The sequence below is a fragment of the Mobula birostris genome, chromosome 19, assembly GCF_030028105.1.
Source record: "Mobula birostris isolate sMobBir1 chromosome 19, sMobBir1.hap1, whole genome shotgun sequence".
Lineage (NCBI taxonomy): Eukaryota > Metazoa > Chordata > Chondrichthyes > Myliobatiformes > Myliobatidae > Mobula > Mobula birostris.
The window spans coordinates 34,671,174-34,686,648 of NC_092388.1; the positions used below are offsets into that span (position 1 = coordinate 34,671,174).

General features: G+C 36.3%; 1 protein-coding gene across 8 annotated transcripts in view; it reads left to right on the forward strand.

Annotated features, from left to right (window-relative positions):
* exoc2 (exocyst complex component 2) overlaps window positions 1-15,475 on the forward strand; it is a 265,236-nt gene that overhangs the window by 118,559 nt on the left and 131,202 nt on the right. For all 8 annotated transcript variants that reach the window (XM_072283403.1, XM_072283402.1, XM_072283405.1 and 5 more), the window contains 4 exons: window positions 3,382-3,527; window positions 3,610-3,691; window positions 10,242-10,344; window positions 12,206-12,324. In XM_072283403.1, the coding sequence (XP_072139504.1) occupies window positions 3,382-3,527; window positions 3,610-3,691; window positions 10,242-10,344; window positions 12,206-12,324 (450 nt within the window). The remainder of the gene's footprint in view (window positions 1-3,381; window positions 3,528-3,609; window positions 3,692-10,241; window positions 10,345-12,205; window positions 12,325-15,475) is intronic.

Sequence of the window (15,475 nt, forward strand, 5' to 3'; positions counted from 1 at the left end):
CAACGCCAATAAAGTTGAATCTAATCTAATATAAAAATACACATATAAACAAAATGTTAAAATTAATTGGATCTTGTATCAAAGAATTTGAATTAGTAATGATGGATGCTTAAAATGAATAGCAAAATGTGTTTTGCTTAATAAATTATTTTTGAATGAACGACATAGATTATTAAAATTGTTCAGTTCTAACTATAAATCTGATATACTTTATACTTTATTGTCACCAAACAATTGATACTAGAACGTACAATCATCACAGCGATATTTGATTCTGCGCTTCTCGCTCCCTGGATTACAAATATTAAATATTAAAAATAGTAAAAATTAGTAAATATTAAAAATTTGAATTATAAATCACAAATAGAAAATAGAAAAATGGGAAGTAACGTAGTGCAAAAAAACCGAGAGGCAGGTCCGGATATTTGGAGGGTACGGCCCAGATCCGGGTCAGGATCCGTTCAGCAGTTTTATCATAGTTGCAAAGAAGCTGTTCCCAAATCTGGCTGGAGGGAAGAGGGACAAAAAGTGTCACTCACAACACGCTGGAGGAACTCAGCAGGTCGGGCTGCATCCGTGGAAACAATCAGTCGACGTTTCGGGCCGGAACCCTTCGTCAGGACGAAAAGTGTGTTGGCTGGGTGGGTCGTGTCCTTGATTATCCTGGCAGCACTGCTCTGACAGCGTGCGGTGTACAGTGAGTCCAAGGACGGAAGATTGGTTTGTGTGATGTGCTACATCGTGTTCACGATTTTCTGCAGCTTCTTTCAGTCTTGGGTAGGACAACTTCCATACCAGGTTGTGATGCACCCTAGAAGAATGCTTTCTACGGTGCATCTATAAAATTAGTGAGGGTTTTAGGGGACAGGCCAAATTTCTTTAGTTTTCTCAGGAAGTAAGGGCGCTGGTGGGCCTTCTTGGCAGTGAACTCTGCTTGGTTGGACCAAGTCAGGTCATTTGTGATATTGACCCCGAGGAACTTAAAGCTTTTGATCTGTTCCACATGCGCACCACTGATGTAAGTTGGGTCGTGCGGACCACTATTCCTTCTGAAGTCAACAACCAATTCCTTCGTCTTGCTGACGTTGAGGGATAGGTTATTGTCTTCGCACCAAGCCAGCAGGTTCTTAATTTCCTCCCTGTACTCAAACTCATCATTACCTGAGATACTGCCTACAATTGTTGTGTCATCAGCAAACTTATATATTGAGTTTGATGGAAACTTGGCTACACAATCATGGGTGTACAGTGAGTACAGCAGGGGGCTGAGTACACAGCCTTGTGGGGCACCGGTGCTCAGAGTGATTGTAGGGGAGAGCTTGTCCCCTATTTTTACAGCCTGAGTCCTGTCTGTGAGGAAGTTGAAGATCCAGCTGCAGATCTGAGTGCTAAGGCCCAGATTCCGGAGCTTAGGAATCAGTTTATTTGGAATGATGGTATTAAAGGCAGAGCTGTAGTGAATGAAAAAGAGCCTTACGTATGCGTCTTTATTCTCCAGGTGTTCTAAGGAGGAATGTAGGGCCAGAGAGATCAATTAAGTTAACATCTTGATCATTTATACTCCTGAAGTTAAAGAAGGAATTTATGTTTAATATTATCATCTTAAGGGAAATGTCAGTTTTTAGTGCAAGGACAGTTGAAAGTAATGGAATGGATTATGGAGTCATTAAAGTTGTCATATATTTCTTCTCTAGTAGCATTATGATTGTGCAAATGTGTATTAATAATAGCTTTTATGAAGGTGAAGAATTGAGTGGTTTATACTTGTAGTTGCTCAGAGTGCTTGGCAACTACCTTCCACTGAATAGGTTTTCATTTTTAGATTTTTAAAAATTTATTCAGAATAATTCTTCTAAAGTCCAAGGAAACCTGAAAGTGAAACACAGTTGGATTTTGTGAAGTGGGTGGATGCTGCTTTGTTATTTTAGTCCTGAAATAGGAGTACTGTATTTGACATATTTCTTTAGCATTCTTAAAGTTTGCTGGAAGGGAAATAAATCATGATAATGTACAGTAAATAAACAGCTACTTTTACTTTCACTTGAATAAATAAACTAGAATAAATGAGCTGATTTCTTTAAAAGTATCCAATACAGCAATTGGTTTGAAATAGGAAAGTTAACTGATGTAGCTTCCTTAACAGTGAAATAAATTTCATGAAATGATTATATCAGTGCATAAAATTCCATACTCTATTGTATATAATGCATATAATGCAAAACTAGATGTAAATGCCGGTACTTCGCAGACATTTGACTTTCTGCTGGCCACCCACAGAGACGACTGAGAAAATGGCATGCAAGCCACCCAGTGTGATCGATGTGCTTTTTTTCCTATCTTTGCTTATAGTATAGTCACTAGACCAAATAATGCCAATCGTTTCTAGAAACATTGAGTGACAATCTATTTTGGTCTTTAACTTTTTAAAAAAAAGTTCTTTTGCCTAATTCTGAAGTTTGTAGGTTATAGAAATACAAGTGAATAAAAATGTGTATTAAACTTGTTTATATTTTTTTTCAAGAGAATGTAGGGGAAGAACATTGGTAAATGTTTCTAAAACGTGTACGAGCAGTGCCCAAAATACTTTGCGCTTATGCATATTTCTTTACGTCTAACTGCCACTACTTTTTTTTGATTTTTGCCTTCAAGCTGATGTTCCTGTTTCCGAGTACACATTTAAGACAAACTACTTTGTCAGATATTAAGTTTGCTGTTTTATTTGATTGTCTAATGCATTACTGTTTCACTTAACTAAAGTTTAAAGCTGGTTGAAATGGATTCTACATTGCAGCAATTGTAGTGGAGTTTTAAAATTAAAGCCTTATCAGATTTAAAGCTGTCAAGAATGAGATTCTTGTCCATGGATTTACACTTCACTCTTATTTTCAGTTGTGCTGATTCTAGACTTGAATTGCTTTCAATTGAACTTGCAAGAGTTAAACTGTTGAAGGAATTCAGAGTTTATACATCCTACAATAATATTAAAATATGATGTAATGTTGTAATTATTAAAATATACAAAGACTTCAAAACTACTATGTATTGTTCACCATGGAAATAAACACAAGGTATTTTTGTTGCACTATTTGAGGTAATTATAATCATATGTATTTAGCTTGTTTTCTACCTGTCTGTTATTATTGGAATGATAATCTGGTTGTGAATTATGCAAACTTAAGTCTGCCAGAACTGTCACATGAGCCCAAATCTTATTTTGCCTTTCAGAGAAGTAATCATTTAAAGCCTTGTACAGTGACATTATCTATATCATTAAAATGTATTGAATGTTACCTATTTTCTGAAAATTGTGCATTTGTCCTTTTGAAGGTGTCAGTATTTTGGGCTATAAAGGTGAACTTATGTATTTTTTTTTCATTCCAGGAGCAAGTAACACTGCTGATACACTGTTCCAAGAAGTTTTGGGGCGCAAAGATAAAGCAGATTCTACCAGAAATGCACTGAATGTTCTTCAGCGCTTTAAATTTCTCTTTAATCTTCCCCTTAATATTGAAAGAAACATTCAAAAGGTGAACCTAAAGAACAGTTTAAAAAAGATCTTTACTGTTTCTTTGGTTTTCTGTTATATATAATAGATGCCTATTTCCTCAGGGCGATTATGATGTGGTTATAAATGACTATGAAAAGGCTAAGTCACTATTTGGGAAAACTGAAGTCCGCGTGTTCCAAAAAGGTAAGGGCTGCAGATATGTTCATTTTGTAAGAAACACTTTATATTTAGTGAAGACTTTAGTGGAAAATGCAGTAGAAGTTCTGGACATCATATAACTTTTCACTGTTTAGTATCATGTTTGAGAACCTGGTGGTCAAAAACACTAACACTAATACGTTTGTATTTACTATTTTCAGTGATACTTGTAAAAAAAATCAAGTTGAGGTGTGCACACTCTGACTTAACTGCATATCTTGAAAGTTAATTGATATGAGTAGATAATATATGTTCCTGTCATTTATTTGGCAATGAGATCATGTCATCTGAACTTGTGGGTATTCTGTGATGCCACTGAAACCTATCTAATTTGAAAAGCTCCAGTTCACATTAACAGTGGTTTATTTTTCTGGAAAGAAAGCTCCCAGGTTCTAAACTTACTGTGATAATTGAAGGTTTTTAATTGTTACTATTCCAGTAAATCCTATGAATGTTTAACAGAGCTGCTATGTTTACTATGGTGTGAGGTAACCAAGCATTGGCACTATATTACACAATAAGACACAATCAATGTCTTGAACAAGGATATACAGAGTTTTGTTGTATAAAGAATTTGGCTGCCTAAACTAATACCACACAAACAATTCTACTTTTTGTGTTTTTATTTAACATGTTGTTTAATCATACATAGTCCAGGCTGAAAAAAGGTATGTGAACCTTTGTATTTATTATGAACCTTCTTTAGCAGCAATAATCTCCACAAAACCTTTCTGGTAGCTGCTGATCAGACTTGCACAATGATAAGGAGGAATTTTAGACCATTCCTCTCTACTAAACTTTTCTGGGATACCTTGCACAAACAACCCTCTTCAGGTCAATTGGATAAGGTCTGGACTCTGACTTGGCCATTCCAAAACATGAATTTTCTTCTTTTTAAACTATTTACTCTTGTGCTTTGGATCATTGTCTTGTTGCAGCCAACTCTATTAAGCTTCAGGTGATAGACCGCTACCCTGACATTCTCCTGTAAAATGTCTTGATACAATTTCCTTCAGTACAGCACATTGTGCTCTTGGTACAATCTTTGTAGGACACCCACTCCTAGGGAGTAGCAACAGCACTGAGTTTCTTCCATTTGTAGATAATTTCTCTTACTGCGGACTGATGAACACTCAGGTCTTTAGAAATGCTTTTGCAGCCTTTTCCAGCTTCATGCATCTCTACATTCTTCTAAGGTCCTCTGAAAGCAGTTTTGATTGAGGTATGGTGCACATAAACAGACCAACTTTGTGTGTCTTTTTATATAGGGCAGGGCACCTCTACAACCCTCACCCCCAATCTCATCTCATTGATTGCAATACCTGACTCCAAATAGCTTTTGTAGAAGATATTACTCCAGAAGTTCACATACTTTTTTGAACTGAGACTGTGATTGTTTAAATGGTGTACTCAGTATTGACGAGAAGAGGTACAATTGTTTGTGAGTTATTAGTTTAGGCTGATTGTGTTTGTATATTATTGTGACTTGGATGAAGATCAGACCACATTTTACGTGTAATGCAGAAAACCAGGTTCACAAACTTTTAAAAACGCAAACAACAGGAAATCTGCAGATGCTGGAAATTCAAGCAACACACATCAAAGTCGCTGGTGAACGCAGCAGGCCAGGCAGCATCTCTAGGAAGAGGAGTCCTGACGAGGGGTCTCGGCCTGGAACGTCGACTGTACCTCTTCCTAGAGATGCTGCCTGGCCTGCTGCGTTCACCAGCAACTTTGATGTGTGTTGCTTCACAATCTTTTTCTTGCAACTGTATATGTGTATATATAAAGTGGTGCTCGTAAGTTTATGAACCCTATGGATTTTTTTTATTTCCGCATAAATATGAGTTAAAATGTGATCAAATCTTCACACAAGGCCTAAAACTATATAAGGAGAATCCAATTAAATAAATAACACAAAATCATTATACTTGTTCATTTATTTATTGAGAAAAACAAGATGGGTAATCTCAACAAATATAGAAAGGGAATCATTATGATGGATTGACTAGAATACAGTTTTTAAAAATGGAACTTCAGGAAACATAATACATCTTAATTTATTTTTCTTTAACTGGCAACAATTATGGTGTATAAAAATGCAGATTATGTTTAATTATCAACTGATTCTTAAACATTGCTGCAGCATACTTATCCAGTGGCCAATTGATTTAGCTAAATTTTGTTAAGACAGTTTTGCAGAAATGATTGTCAGGGTTCAAATGCCAGCATTTATTCAGAGAGTATTATGAGCTGGAATGTGCAATTTTAACAGGCCATTACCTCTTAATTATATTCCTCCCCTGGAACTCGCTGGAATTTAAAATTGATGTGTTTTCTCTCTTTCCCTGTTCTGATGAAGAAGCTTCAACCTGAAACATTACCTCCTCTTTTTCTACAGATGTTGCCCAAACTGCTAAGTGTTTCCAGCAAATTCTGTACAAGAATTTATTTCAGATTTCCAGCATCTGCAGGATCTTAAATTTATTTTTGGAAAATGCTATACCTTACTGAATTAGATCTACCAACAATCTTGCTGGCCTTTAAATTTTATATCTTAATCCCTTACCCATCAGGTTCTTGAATAGAAGGGAATAACTACACTCACTTGCTCCCTCATTGAAATGTTCCTACAACCGATGATCACACTTTAAGGACTCTTTATCTTGTTATTTCATGTTCTCGTTATTTATTACTGCTATTTATTTATATTTGCATTTGCTCAGGTTGTCTTCTGTACACTGTCTGATCTTTCATTGATCTTATAGTTACTATTCTATAGATTGAGTAAATATGCCCGCAAGTAAATGAATCTCAGGGTTGTATATTGTGAAATACATACTTTGATAATAACAGTTACTTTGAACTTGTATTGAGAATAATTTTTTAAAAGGGTTGGTTTGTTAAATATTCTTGATAATTTATCTTTTATCTAATGGTTATGTCTAAACTGTTATTTAAAATCAGAATCAGCATTAATATTACCGGCATATGTTGTGAAATTCGTTAACCTTACAAAAATGGTTAAAAATTGAATTAGAAATTATTTTCTTTGTTGTCTGATGTCATCAGATTTTTTTTCAGTTATGTCTAAAATTTTGGGAGCACGTTCCTTTAAGGGCATTGGGATTTCTTCCCCTGCATTGTTAACTACAATATCTAGCTCAGTATAAATAGCCACATATACAGTGGCACGCAAAAGTTTGGGCACCCCGGTCAAAATTTCTGTTACTGTGAATAGTTAAGTGAGTAGAAGGTGAACTGATCTCCAAAAGTCATAAAGTTAAAGATGAAACATTATTTTCAACATTTTAAGCAAGATTATTGTATTATTTTTGTTTTGTACAATTTTAGAGTGAAAAAGAAGAAAGGAGCACTATGCAGAAGTTTGGGCACCCCAAGAGATTTAAGCTCTCAGATAACTTTTACCAAGGTCTCAGACCTTAAATAGCTTGTTAGGGCTATGGCATGTTCACAATCATTGTTAGGAAGGACCAGGTGATGCAAATTTCAAAGCTTTATAAATACCCTGACTCCTCAAACCTTGTCCCAACAAGCAGCAGCCATGAGCTCCTCTAAGCAGCTGCCTAGCACTCTGAAAATTAAAATAATTGATGCCCACAAAGCAGAAGGCTATAAGAAGATAGCAAAGCGTTTTCAGGTAGCCATTTCCTTAGTTCGTAATGTAATTAAGAAATGGCGGTTAACAGGAATGGTGGAGATCAAGTTGAGGTTTGGAAGACCAAGAAAACTTCCTGAGAGAACTGCTCGTAGGATTGCTAGAAAGGTAAATCAAAACCCCATTAGACTGCAAAAGACCTTCAGGAAGATTTAGCAGACTCTGGTGGTGCACTGTTCTACTGTGCAGCGACACCTGTGCAAATATGACGTTCATGGAAGAGTCATCAGAAGAAAACCTTTCCTGCATCCTCACCACAAAATTCAGCATCAGAAGTTTGCAAAGGAATATCTAAACAAGCCTGATGCATTTTGGAAACAAGTCCTGTGGACTGATGAAGTTAAAATAGAACTTTTTGGCCGCATTGAGCAAGGGTATGTTTGGAGAAAAAAGGGTACAGAATTTCATGAAAAGAACACTTCTCCAACTGTTAAGCACGGGGGTGGACTGATCTTGCTTTTGGCTTGTGTTGCAGCCAGTGGCACGGGGAACAATTCACTGGTAGAGGGAAGAATGAATTCAACTAAATACCAGCAAATTCTGGAAGCAAACATCACACCGTCTGTAAAAAAAAAAAAAAAAAAAAAAAAGCAGCTGAAGATGAAAAGAGGATGGCTTCTACAACGGGATAATGATCCTAAACACACCTCAAAATCGGCAGTGGACTACCTCAAGAGGCGCAAGCTGTAGGTTTTGCCATGGCCCTCAGTCCCCCAATGTAAACATCATCGAAAAGCTGTGGATAGACCTCAAAAGAGCAGTGCATGCAAGACGGCCCAAGAATGTCACAGAACTAGAAGCCTTTTGCAAGAATGAATGGGCAAAAATCCCCCAAACAAGAATTGAAAGACTCTTAGCTGGCTACAGAAAGTGTTTACAAGCTGTGATACTTGCCAAAGGGGGTGTTGCTAAGTACTGACTATGCAGGGTGCCCAAACTTTTGCTTCGGGCCCTTTTGCTTTTTTGTTACTTTGAAACTGTAAAAGGTGGAAATAAAAAAGTAATCTTGCTTAAAATATTAAAGAAATGTGTCTTTAACTTTATGCCTTTTGGAAATCAGGTCATCTTTTACTCGCTTAACTATTCACAGTAACAGAAACTTTGACCAGGGGTGCCCAAAGTTTTGCATGCTACTGTATATTCTTCTTGATTTCAAACTTAAAATGACCGCTTTTCCTCCAAGTTCTTTCTGAAGCTGTGGGATAGAGAGCTACTGGGTCTCCACTCTTGTTGATAGAATTTAGGAATAAAGCCTTTTAAGATGAAAATCCGAGCTACTTAATTTGAATGATGTTTTTCAGATGCATTACACCTTTCAACTATTAGTGAGCACGGTTATAATGCAAATAGACTTTCAGATATGAGATGTAAAACACTGCAGTTGCTGGAAATCTGAAACAGAATGGTAACAGATCATCAGGATATGTGAAGAGAGAAAAACATAGTAAACATTATCAGTTGCACACACAAAAAAACTGGAGGAACTCAGCAGGTCTGGTGTCAAAATGTTAGCTGTTCATTTCCCTCTATGGATGCTAGTCCAGTTGCGTTCCTGCAGCTTTTGTGTGCTCTGAATTTCGAACATCTGCAGTCTCATGTGTCTCCAAGCATTACCAGTTAATGGCCTTTTCCAGTCTGATGCAAACTGAAATGCGGTTGCATAAGAGACTACAAATGCTGGAATCTGAGGCCAAAAGGCGGGATCAAAGTGAGATGAAAAATTAAAGAGAGATACAGTAGAAGCTTAGGATTACTCTTGCAGACTACGTGGAAGAGTTCTGCAAAGAGGACGTCCAGTCTGTGAAGATGTGATAAGAAGTGACTTTTAATCACTATTGTTGTCACAGCTTCAAATTCAAACTTTTGCAGGCATCGGCACATGCATACTCTTGATTTCTTTCAACAGCACCAGCTTACTTCACCAACTTTCAAATTCTTCTGTTTTTCTTTCCCTTTACTTTCATTTGACCCCATCGCTACTGCTAACATTGCATATTTTCACTGTCTTTCCTAAACTTTCTCTTTCTGATCCTCAACAATCAGTTATTAGCAGAAGCTTCTGTTTCATTCTCTTACTCCTCTAGCTCAAAGAATTTTAAGATAGACATGCGGTTGACCTTCCTCATTAGCTTTGTCTCCTTATCCATATTTTTAGGTTTGAGGCCGTTGATCTAGCTTTGATATTTCTTCCCTCTCTCCTCCATTAATGAATTATTTCCTTCTGCTTGCACTTCCTTCAGACAGATAAATTGTAATTAACAATCCTAACCACCCTTTCTGAGCTTGCAGAACCACTACTTGTATTATTCAGTCCCCTTTTCACTTTTTTTCCCTCCTGTTCTCTCCATCTCTCCCTTTCTCTGCAACTGGAACACTTTTAACATTCTCCAATTATATTGAAAGGTCATTGTGCAGAATTGTTAGCTCTATTTCTCTGACTACAGCTGCTATCTAATTTGCTGACTATTTCCATCATTTTCATCTGTTATTACAGAACAGTTTATAGTATATTAGGTTTTGTAAGGCAAGAATATGAAGAATCTTTAGAACTGTATTGTGGAAAATCCATACAATAGATCAAGCAAGGTTGTATGTTTCATTTTGAAGAAAGTACTCATGTGACTTCCCATGTAGTCATTTTTGTACATGGGTCATAGACAATCATAATAATGATACTTTCATTGCTCAAACTCAGCATCTGTCTTAAGAGAATGAGCTACAGTTTTGAGACGATTCAATCCTTTTAGGTAATGTTGTTCCCCTGGTGGTGTAACACCAACGGGACTTCGGTTGTTCTAGGTTATAGTTTAGTCTGTTAATAATATATGCCTTTAATAATTGTTTTTCTTTCATTAGTTTATGCAGAAGTAGAGACACGTATTGATGCACTGAGGACCCTCTTGATGGACAAGTTACTTGAGATGCCATCAACTCTGCATGACCAGAAAAGATATATAAGGTATGGCATTGGTGGGGGAGGGTGGTGAGATGAGTGGTGGCTGTTGGTTTGTAGGTTAGAAATAAGATCCAAGTTTTCCCAATATGGATCTAAGTCAGACGTGGAGATGGACAATATTATGGAGACAGGAATAAGTAACTTGGTATGGAGAAGGAGGTATAGAACAAAGACTAGTTGGGTATAAGAATGATGTTAAGATATAAAGTAGTTATATTCAGACTGAGCAAGTCAGCAGGAAGAGAAAATTAAGGAGTTTGTTGTTGAAAATAGCAGAATTTCAATCTGTCCTCCTGACTGTTCAAACTCGTGGACTATTTTGTGGATTAAACATAAACTATGATTGGTAGAACTAGATATTAATGTAAATATTGGGGAAGTTTAAGTTTTCTTTCAGTCAGTTTTCTGCTACTATAGCTGCCCCATGACTCCAAACTTAAAGCTTTAAATATTTGTAATGTTACTTTTGTTGGTAGTCAGTAAAGTTCATGAATTAAAAGCTGAGTTATTGTTATTGGAATATGATTTTTTCAGATGAAAACTCAACTTTATTGAAGTATATTCAACCTTAATGAGCCTCACTTTCATAAGACTGTTCAGGTGATTTTGAAGATAGAAAAAGCATTGCCTATGATGTAATTTTTTGTGGTCTTTCGTTTGACTTCACACTGCAATATGCTGCTTGGTTAAAGACATTCTTAAGGGAAATTAACAATCTTATTCAGGAGGGCAATTTTCTTTTGAGAGATTTGAAGAGTAATATTGACACATTATTCTAGATCAGTGGAAGCTTACTGAAAATGTGCCCGTTCCCCCCCAACCCCCACCCTGGGTCACACCGAACAGAGGCATGATTCCCATTTCCTTTCAACCTTTTTAACATCAGCAATAGAGATTTTTGTTTTGACCCTTACCTAGATTAACCAGTGTTTCCCTCTTCAGCTGTAGATCAACAACTGAAACCTTTGATCTTCAGCCTGTGTGATTCATCAATGTATTTAAACACAGGGCCATTAAGTTTATTTTTTAAGAAAAAGTGCAAGATTCTAATTGGTAACATCTAGGTTGTTAAATTTCATACTGGTTATCAAATATCAGTCCTGAATTGAGTTTGTGATAGAGCACCTTTGAAGTACTTTAATTAACTTGTTTACATTTCAGCAAAGTTACCATTATTCGGTAATTACGGAATCGTTTACTGTTGGAGCATGGCACTTACATGTTGAAATTCTCGCAGAAAAAAGAACTGAATTTTTAACATTAATGCTGGTAATGATTGTATGGAACTATATGTATAATCCCTATGAGTCTTAATGTTAAAAATTCAGCTGGAGGTCAATTAGGACCTTGAGATTTATTCTGGGAATGGCCAGGATGAAGGCTGGAATCATCTGAATCATTTACCTTCATGTGAAGAATTAAAGTTGTTTCATATAAAATGATTTTTTGTTTGGTCTAGCTATACATCATGATGATTAGTGTATAAAGAAAAGCTGATTTGCCACAATGGCAGTATGAATTCCAGCACTGACTTAATGTATCTACAGCCAGTGGTTCAACTTGTGTTGTATGGCATATCTACATAGAGTGCATAGGGTAGGTGATTTTTGACTGTCTTACAAGTTAGGACCTTGCGTTTTGTTGCATTGCCCTTTGGTAACGAAGAGAGAATTGACTCACTTCAAGTTGCTTCCTAATTTGCACAGCTATTATTAACATCTTGGTTCCAAAAACCATGGAATTTTAGAAGTGACTACATTCACAAGAAGATGGAATTAGAAAAAGGAAATAATGAGTTCCAGTTTGAAAACGTTTTTGTTTTGAAGCTTAAAATGATTATAATCATTTTTCACCATATTTACAGATACCTCTCTGATCTCCACACACCAGGTGACCCTGCCTGGAAGTGTATAATGGCCCAGCATAAGTGGATCCTGCAACTTATGCAGAGCTGCAGGGAGAATTATGTGAAAGGGAAAAAGGGTAAGATTATTTGACATTTATGAAGTTTTAATTGTTTTTTTTTCTCTGGTGCATTATCATTGCAACGTTTTAGAGAAAATATTCATAAAGAATGATCTGTCAGGTTTCTATTAAGTATACTTACTGAAACTTATTAATAGAGTAATGATTTTGAACTGATTTGCTGTGTCTGCTTTCTGTGATACCCAAATTTGTTCCAGCTATCATGCCATAAGATCAAAATACATCACTTGGTCTTATACATATTATCTTACAAATCATTTAGGGCTGATTTGGTTGAAGTGCTATCTTAAACTAATCATGAAAATTTTTTTTAAATTATAGTGTTTATATTTGCTATTTATGATCTTAACATCTATCATGTGAGTGTATTTGGTTAACTTCTATTTTTCGCTGAAGGCATTGATTTGCTGGCTAAGATTCTCCCAGTAATCATTGTCCATTTTTCAAATTAGTGCCAGTCATTAATTGACAAACTGATTTATTTATGGAAATTCACATAAAGCAATAGTTCCATCTGTACTCTTTGTGGAATATAAAAAAAATTAAAGCTTTGGTGACTTGCGTGAAACCCTGTAATGGTTTAGCGTTGTACTCTGCTGTAGACATTGGCTCAACTGCTGCTCAACTAATTATATTCTGTGTAAATGACAGGGGGTGAATTTTTATTCCATTGGCTCACATGGCCTTTTTTTCTATTTTTATAAACTGAAGACTTAATCTAGAATACACTTCATAAATAAATAAGGCTCTCTGTAGCTTGAGTTGAATTTCATGTTATAAAATTTAACATGGGAGATGAAGGAAACCTTCATTCTCACAACCATTTATAAAGTGTTAGTGTAAATACCTATCTTTCATGCAGTTGTTCACAGCAGTGCATGTAGGGTGCAGAATGTGATTATAGTGGCTCAGATTTTGCTGCAGAAAGGCAGTTAAGTAACATCTGCTGTAGACATTGCTTCACCTTAGGATTTCCATGGCAGTCTGCTGAAAGTGCAAACTAATACTGTTGCAGCATAAGAAAAAGAGCCAGTGACTATACCTTTTTAATAAACAATATGAGATTAGAATCAGATTTAATATCACTGACATATGTTGTGAAACTTGTTAGCTTTACAGCAGCAGTAAAATGAAATACATGATAAATATAGAGGAAAAACTGAGTTATAGTAAGTGTGTGTATGTGCGCGCGCAAAATAATAGAAATGAAGAAGTAGTGAGGCAGTGTTCATGAGTTCAATGTCCAATTAGAAATCGGATGGCAGAGGGGAAGAAGCTGTTCCTGAATCGCTGAGTGTGTATCTTCAGGCTTCTGTATCTCTTTCCTGATGGTAACATTTGAAGAGGGCATGTCCTGGGTGATGGGCATCCTTACTGACAGATGACGTCTTCCTAAGGCACCGCTCCTGAAAGATTGAGAAATTAAAGTCAATTTGATAGTTAAGTCAGGTAAAAAACGCAAAATGTAGAGAGAGGACGCAGTGATGTAAGGCAGACAGGGTGTTTTAAATATGATATTTGACACAGTAGTTAATACCTGAAGGAAAGAAGCTCCAAATTTGTAATAGTTAATTTTAAATGCTGGTGTAATTGATGCAATAAAAGCACTTATCATTTATACAGTTGTTTCCACTCAATGATATGATTTTATTTATTATAATAAGGTTAGCCTGTACCTCATATGCAAATTAAATGACATTCCGTAGCTCTTTGCATGTCAGTGATGACCCAGATGATGGTCTACATGCACATACAAGGCCATATAAGGTCACCACTGAAAGTCATCCATTAATTTGTCATCACTTGGTAACTACAGAGGTCAGCCAAGAATCAGTTATAATGGTTTGTGAAATCTTGGCATCAGAAGAACCAATCATTAAATTGTGAGACTGTTTCTTTTTAATGATTGATGTATATGTAAAAGTTTATCGCATTTAAAAATGTTGGAATATTTTAAAATTGAAGAGATGCATATGTTTTGAATAGTCAAATTTAAAAAAAAGTATTGCTTCCAGTGGTACAAAGGACACATTTACAATAACCAGCAAGATATGAGAAATACAGTAAATTTTTTGACCTGAAGTGCACTGCCTAATAGCTAGTAGAAGTGGATTCCATAGGAAAATGGGCAATCACTAATAGAAAGAATAGGGAAGAGAATCAATTTGGATTATATCAGAGAATTTACAGAGATGTGATAGGTCAACTGTTAAAATATACAGTTTCATGTTTTTACAGTAAATCTGATAGTCTGATTTAGGAGGCTAGCCTTGCAATGTTGTTTTCAAATATCAAAGACATTATTATTCTATTATCATAATTTACAGACAATGTTTTTACTTGCTTTCTGCAGAATCTTCAGAAATTGAAAATTGCTTGTCAAATTTTTGTTTGTATGTTAAATAAAGTACAAAGTACGTGCATTTGACTAAATCTCATTCACTGATCATAGCAGTTCCAAAGGGAAATGCTAGTTTTTAAGAATCATGGAATTGGCATGGCATAAATGATATGCATATCTGAGAAATTCTGTGTGCATGTAGACTGTCTGCTCCTTTACCGGACTTGAGATTGGGTCCAACAGTGGAGCTGTCACTCCTGATGCACAATTTGTACACTAGGGGACTGATGTAAGAATGGTGAATCAATCATTTGAACTAGATAGTCGACTCTGTGGAAAAAGTTGAGTGCAATGCATATTTTGTTTATTTTTATTACTGATTCGGTTGCATGGTAGCTTAGCGGTTACACAGAGCTTTAGCGTGCCAGCTGTAAGATCAAGGTTTGATGACTAAGAAGTTTGTACGTTCTCCCTGTGACTGTGTGTGCTTCTCCGGGTGCTCTGGTTTCCCCCCCAAAAAGGTCGCTCCTTAATTTTGAGGCTCTGTCCTCCACTTCTGGATGCCCTCACCAGAGAAAAATCCTCTCCACATCCATCTTATCTAGTCCTTCCAACATTCTGTAGGTTTCAATGAGATCCCCATGCATTCTTCTAAATCCCAATGAGTACAGGCCCAAAGCTTATGTGTTAACCCCTTCATTCCTGGAATTATCCTCGTGAACCTCTTCTGGACTCTCTCCAATGAAAATACATCCTTTCTGAGATAAGGAGCCGAAAACTGTTGACAATACTCCTACTGCGGCCTGA